This window comes from Symphalangus syndactylus, chromosome 12, assembly GCF_028878055.3.
Source record: "Symphalangus syndactylus isolate Jambi chromosome 12, NHGRI_mSymSyn1-v2.1_pri, whole genome shotgun sequence".
NCBI lineage: Eukaryota > Metazoa > Chordata > Mammalia > Primates > Hylobatidae > Symphalangus > Symphalangus syndactylus.
The window spans coordinates 89,504,282-89,511,451 of record NC_072441.2 but is presented as its reverse complement, the minus strand read 5'-3'; the positions used below and the strand labels follow the sequence as shown (position 1 = coordinate 89,511,451).

The 7,170-nt window shown below is 49.0% G+C and overlaps 1 protein-coding gene across 1 annotated transcript; it reads left to right on the top strand.

Annotated features, from left to right (window-relative positions):
• Positions 1 to 521: 521 nt before the first annotated feature.
• MPZ (myelin protein zero) lies at positions 522 to 5,732 on the top strand. Its single transcript, XM_063625003.1, is given in 6 exon segments — positions 522 to 630; positions 3,046 to 3,212; positions 3,537 to 3,750; positions 3,994 to 4,129; positions 4,290 to 4,350; positions 4,481 to 5,732. Coding segments are annotated over 6 exon segments (939 nt in total). The 5' UTR covers positions 522 to 563; the 3' UTR covers positions 4,775 to 5,732.
• Positions 5,733 to 7,170: the final 1,438 nt, after the last annotated feature.

Here is a 7,170-nt window from a genome sequence, read left to right as displayed (position 1 = left end):
AAACTCCCATAGGACTTGGTTATCTCAAGAAGTCTGAAATGCAGCCCACATTAGTGGATATAACAAGGGATATCCTATTTTCAGAGTTCTCTGGGGGAAACCTGCCTCTAGTTCCTAGGGCTGTGAGGCAGCCCCTCTCAGGCAAGGAGGCTGAGGAGGAATCCCTTTTTATGGCCTTTAAATTGAGGTTCCGTATCTATCCCTCAGAGAAGTGTGTCTGTGTCCCTGTTCTTGTCCCTCTCCCTCACCACCCCCCGCAACATTCCAGCCTGGGGCAGGGGGAGGCCAGTGGACACAAAGCCCTCTGTGTATGGGGTGGTATGTGTCCCCCCACCCCTCCACCCAGACTATACAATGCCCCTTCTGCTCCCTGCACTCTGCCCCCCTCCCCACCACCTCTCAACTGCACATGCCAGGCTGCAATTGGTTACTGGCTGAGAACAGCCCCCTCATGCTGGGGCCCCAGGGGATTTTAAGCGGGTTCCAGGAACCCCCAGTTCAGTTCGTGGTCCCCCACTTTCTCAACCCCACAGACGCTCCAGGCCCCTGCCCCTGCCCCAGCTATGGCTCCTGGGGCTCCCTCATCCAGCCCCAGCCCTATCCTGGCTATGCTGCTCTTCTCTTCTTTGGGTAAGTGGAGCCACCCTACTCTGGGAGCCTTGGGACTCAGGTGTCTCTCAGCAATCCCCACTGCCTTTGCTGCACTCCCCACTGCCTTTGCTGCACTCCCCACTGCAACCAAAGAAAGAGCAAGCAGGAGCAGGAAGGTGACATTATATTCAGAAAGAAAAAATATGCGGCCGGGCATGGTGGCTCATGCCTGTAATCCCAGCACTTTGGGAGGCAGAGGTAGGAGAATTATTTGAGCCCCAGGAGTTGGAGACCAGCCTGGACAACATAACCAGACTCCATCTGTAAAATTAATATATATATATGAAAAACAAGAAAAAATATGCGTTTAGAGGGAGGCAGTAGAGGTTTTATTTGAAGAGAAAGGGTAAAAGAGAGCGTAGCAAGCTTCCCTGAGTGGTAGGCATGGCTGGACCCAGGTTGGAAATAGTAGCATGCCCCCAGAGCCATGCTAACAGCCTGGTGGGAAGCAATGTTAGATTGCATAAAGGAACAGGCTCAAACACCTGGGTTTGGTTCCCACTCATCCCCTAGCAGTGCAGGAGATGCCTTAACCTTAGTTTCCCAGAAGGAAAAAGAGAGTGTGATCTAAGTAAGGAGCCCAGGTTTGTGGTCTCAGCTCCTCAGATTTTTTGTCTCTCTGTGGCTCCTCACCTGTTATGTGGGTGAATGGAGTGAGGTTCTATGAGATTCTGGGATCTTATCCCTCTAAAGCTGTCTTCCTTCACAAGCTGACCAGCCCTTTCCTTGCCACCTGGCAGATGTTGGGTGAGCAAGAGGTCAAAGCAGGATTATTGGAATGGCCCCTTCCCTTCTCTGAACTGCCCTGAATCCTAGTGCAATGAGTGAGCCATAGGCAAGTGGGGGTGGTGGGGAGGACATCAAGGGAAAGGGGGCTGGCCGGAATGCCCAGGGTTCTCTGCTGTCAGCTGCTTGAGCCCTAGACCCTTCTGGGTTGTACTGGGCTATTTGGGGGTACCCTGAGAAAATGTTAAAGATAGAGAGTTGGAGAAGGGCATAGTGAGGGAAATAGGGGGAAGGAATCTTGCTGTATAAGGAAGAGGGAGAGTTCTGTCTCAACACTTGTTCCACTCATAGAACCATTGAGCAGAGCTGAGAAGGGCAATGGTTGATATTGTAACAGGAGGAATAGAAGTTAGAGCCAGTGAATTATCTCCCTTGTTACACAAGGGGGACTCCCAAGAAGGTTCTAAGGTGGAAGTTCCAGAAGGTAAGTACATGGTATTGCATGCTGAGGTGAGAGATTCAGGACAGTTGGGGTGGGAGTAGGGGTGGCATGAGCCCCCCAGCATTGGTCAGACAATGGAACTTTGTTTGGTTGCCACCTCCCCCTCCTGTAGAACAAAAAGGTCTACAGTTGCCCCTCCCTGGGGCCAGCCCACACACATAGTCTCTCTGGAATGACCTTCCTTGTGTGGGTAAGTCTTGGGGGTGGCACTGGGCCAGAATGGCCAAGAGGAAGGTGAGAACAGTTGACCCATAGAGGGCTCACATGTAGGGTCATCTGAGCTGTAGGTTTGGGGTCTTGCTCTGCGCTCAGCTGAGAGGGATATGAGGCCCTTCCCTTCCTGACTCCCCAGTCAAGAGCAAGCTGTATGGCAACCAGGGATTCAGCAATGAGGACAGTTGTGCCAGGGAAGAAGACTTATATTTTCTAGTTATCTTCATTTTTTTTCTGCAAGAAATTTGAGTTTGCTGTATTGTGAAATCCAATGCAGCTGTTAAAATAAGATAGATATCTATGAATCAACAGGAAAATCTCCTCCAGATACATAAGTTCTTAAGCAAAAAAACACTAGAATACAATGCAATATGTATGTGAAAAAAAAAGCTTCACAAAACTATTTGTTGTAAGTACATGTATATCTTGAGTTTATTGAGTTTATACTGAGTTTGATTCATATTAAATGGATAACTTATTACATCTTGGAGGGGAATACAGGAAAGGAATTTGTTGGGCTAAGTGTCAAAGGAGACTTTTATTTCTATTGCTTGAATAGTTTATAAGAAGAGTACAATATGTATTATCTGTATAATTTATAATAAATTTTAAAAATTTAGAACACTGCATCTAAAGGATAGCTTAAAAGTTAGATACTGACCCAAAGGAGAAGTGAGACTTAAAGACGGAACCCAATCTCTGGAAGTCCTCAAGAGAATTCTGTTACTGCTGATTTCATCTCCTCTACGGACATGCTGAAGAGCTTGACAGACACAGCATTTATGCTCACCTGTTCAGTTAGTCCCCAGAGACTTGGGGCTCGGAATTTGTTGTTTCTTTTCCAAATTGGCCTCTGACCTGTGACTCAGCACTTGATTTCCTACTGATCTCACTTCCTCTGTATCCCTTACTGGGCCCATAGGTGCATCTGATTCCCCACTTTGTGCTTGCAGTGCTGTCCCCAGCCCAGGCCATCGTGGTTTACACCGACAGGGAGGTCCATGGTGCTGTGGGCTCCCGGGTGACCCTGCACTGCTCCTTCTGGTCCAGCGAGTGGGTCTCAGATGACATCTCCTTCACCTGGCGCTACCAGCCCGAAGGGGGCAGAGATGCCATTTCGGTAAGTGCCTGGGGGAATCCTGGGGTTGGATAATAGAAAGTGCTTCGAAGAACAACAAAAAAGATAACTTGGGCTAAGGAGGGGGAAATCCTTTTTGAGCCATAACCCCAACTTTGGCAAGGTAAATGGCAATCTTTGTCACCCTGACTACATTGTCCTCCCTTCTCCAGCACTACCCTTTCCAGCCCAAGATCCCTTACCCTGAGGCTGGAGCGAAGCTCTTTTTTTTTTTCTTTTTTCTTTCTGTAACAAATTATAGAGCTAAGCTTTGACAGCTCTGTTCTCATTAGGGTCCTCTCACATGCTTCCCCTCATTCCTTATAGATCTTCCACTATGCCAAGGGACAACCCTACATTGATGAGGTGGGGACCTTCAAAGAGCGCATCCAGTGGGTAGGGGACCCTCGCTGGAAGGATGGCTCCATTGTCATACACAACCTAGACTACAGTGACAATGGCACGTTCACTTGTGACGTCAAAAACCCTCCAGACATAGTGGGCAAGACCTCTCAGGTCACGCTGTATGTCTTTGAAAAAGGTGTGAGAAGGGATGGGGACAAGGGTATGGGAAGCAGTTTGGGAGGGGATCAGGGAGGACTGACAGGTTGGGGGAAGAGGCAAACAGCCCGGCCTAAGGACCTTTATTCAGGCTCTGGGAGCGTGGGCAGAAGGCAGTTTTGGCTGGGAGTCCTACATCCTCAATGCAGGGCATAGACGCAGACTAGGAACCACAGATACAGGGCCCTGCTCATTCTCCCACTTCTTTTCCCACCCCTCCTAGTGCCAACTAGGTACGGGGTGGTTCTGGGAGCTGTGATCGGGGGTGTCCTCGGGGTGGTGCTGTTGCTGCTGCTGCTTTTCTACGTGGTTCGGTACTGCTGGCTACGCAGGCAGGCGGCCCTGCAGAGGAGGCTCAGGTAAGGGGCGGAGCCTAGCTCCCCTCCCCCACTCCCCACTATCCCCCATCTGGGCGGAGACTACTCCAGTGGGTGGGAGGGCCAAGGAAAAGAGGAAGCTGTGTCCGCGGTGCAAGGGGTTCCAGCGAGGCCAAACGTACAGCACTCTCTCTTCTTGCAGTGCCATGGAGAAGGGGAAATTGCACAAGCCAGGAAAGGACGCGTCGAAGCGCGGGCGGCAGGTTAGCGGGACTTGGGGCCTGGACAAGATGGGAAGGAGAACGCTGGGAGCCGCCGGGCAGCAGTGAGGGGTGGGATGGGAACAGTCAAGCCCCAATCGCTCGGTGACTGATGTGTGCGCCCCTCCCCCAGACGCCAGTGCTGTATGCAATGCTGGACCACAGCAGAAGCACCAAAGCTGTCAGTGAGAAGAAGGCCAAGGGGCTGGGGGAGTCTCGCAAGGATAAGAAATAGCGGTTAGCGGGCCGGGCGGGGGGTCGGGGGTTAGGGGTGGAGTCCGCCAAAGGCCCAAAGGTGGTGGTCATCGAGATGGAGCTACGAAAGGATGAGCAGAGCTCGGAGCTCCGACCTGCTGTCAAGTCCCCCAGCAGAACCAGCCTCAAAAACGCCCTCAAGAACATGATGGGCCTGAACTCGGACAAGTGATCGCCACCCCCCACCCCAGGCCCTGCCAGAGCAGGGGGACCTAGGCTCCTCTTACGCCCGTCTAGGTGCTTTCCCTCTTTGCTCCCCCGCCCTGCCCTGCCCTCACCTCCCTTTGAGATGTAAGTTTCATTCCAGAATTCATTCCCCAGGCAATTGTATTCTCCCCCACCTTCACCCCTGGCTTTCTGGGAGCCCAAGAGCTAATCCTACCCCTCACCTGCCCCAGGGGCTGTGTGTTTGGTGCCTGTCCACCTGAGCACTGAGAAGAAAGGGACTTTGATACCCTCTGCCTCAAGTCCAGGCCACCTGGCATTCCCATCTCCTGCATCCCCCAGCCTGTCCCCCTGGCTGTTTCCTCTCCCGTCCCTCCTTCCCCTCTACCAGGTGGCCCAGCTCCATACTCTGTCCCCCCAGCTAATACCCAGAGCACCCAGATCATACTCTCCTTCAGGGTTTATTTAGGTTATTATTTTTTATTTTTTAATCCATTCTTTGTTTGTTTACCTGTGCTCATCCTCTGCCCTTACACCCATGACTGAGGACCAATGACGTCACGTGGCTTTTGCAGTTCACCCCCGCCTTAAGTCCTTAAAGAAGAGCCAGCCCAAGCAGAGGGGCCCCTGATCCTCACACTTCGGTATAGCATTGGTTCCCCCTGACCACTTTGGAGCGCTGTTCTGGGACTCCAGGTCTTGAGGAAAGAGAGAGAGAGAGAGAGAGAGAGAGAATGGATCCTCATAGGTCAGGGAGTGGGGGAGGGGGCAAATGAGCCTTAAGAAATGGTTTTTAAACAACCAAACAAAAAGCAGGAAAAACAAATGGGAAATGGGGGGGCGGGGGGGAGGAAGAGGCTGCACTCCAGCCACAGAGGATTCTTAGGATTTTTCTACATTCTGTATATTTCTTCTCAAACCTCCAAATGTCCTTAAATGTTTAATAAACACTGACATTTCCAGAAGCTGCTGCCTCGTCTAGAATTTCCTAGTCCTCCTGGGAATAATTCCTGCCCCTTATCCCATCCCCAACCTTCCATACTTGGCTTCAGTTGTTTAGTTTGTTTTTTTTGGGGTGGGCTTATATAGTATGCTAGAAAGAACTCTGAATAGCCTCACAAGACACATTCATACCTTCAGCAAATATCCAGTGAGATCATACTATGTTGTAAACTCCGTCAGTCTCTGCTTTTACATGAGTTAAAACGCAAAATCTGTCTTTACCAAGATCTGAATTTTAAAACATCCCAGCCACTCTCTAGCTGTGTGATCCCCAGGACAGTTACCTGACTTTGGTAAGCTTGTTTATGTACTTGTAAACAACTGAGATAATGATATCTGCCCTGCTTAATTTCTAGGGATTTTATAATAATCAAATGAGATCCTGTGTATGGAAAACTTTGTAAACTATAAGTTGATATACAACTAAATATTAAGGTGTTTAATATTTGTTTCTGGTGCTTGCCTAAGGTAGTACACTTTACAAATTAGCACAAATCCCATTCACCTCTCTAAACAATCACTGCTTTGTTATGTTGGTACATGATTTTACCTCTGTTTACCTATTAATAGGTATACTATTAATACCTCATTAGATAGTTTGTTGGTGTGTCATTTAGGTATACCATTAATATCCTGGTATCCTGAACTGATTGTGGAAAAACATATACGTATCATTTTCCCCTGGGGATTACTGATGGCACAAAAAAACCCAAAATGCCCACAAGTAATTTTTTCCCCTTGTTAAGAAGCTAAAGATATTATTAACACCAGCTTTCCCAAAACCCAGAGTGCTTCCATTTGTTTGAGGGGTGTCTTCAATGTCTTTTAAAAAAAAAATCAATCTGCCTTCATTTAAATATAAAAGCTAATCGATTATATATAGCCTTTTGTTGGGGGGGAAATGGGAGAGGAAACCTAGTCACAACCCAGTAATAAAGTTGGGAATATCTTAAGCCCAAGATTCCTTATTAGTTAAGATGTTTAACTGTCCATTATTCATTAGCTAGTTGCAGCTGGGTTCCCTGCTTAAACTTCCCAGACTGTCAGGAGAGTCAAATGAGGTCAGATGTGGTGGCTCATGCCTGTAATGCCAGCACTTTGGGAGGCCGAGGTGGGCAGATCACTTCAGGCCAGGAGGTTGAGGCCAGCCTGACCAACATGGCCAAACACTGTCTCCAATAAAAATACAAAAATTAGCCTGGCATGGTGGTGCACACCTTCTAACCCTGGCTACTTGGGCAGCTGGGGCATGAGAATTGCTTGAACCTGGGAGGTGGAGGTTGCAGTGAGCCGAGATCATGCCGCTGCACTCCAGCCTGGGCAACACAGTGAGACTATGTCTCATTTAAAAAAAAAAGAAAAAAAGAGAGAGAGAAAGAGAGAGTCAAATGAAATATTATG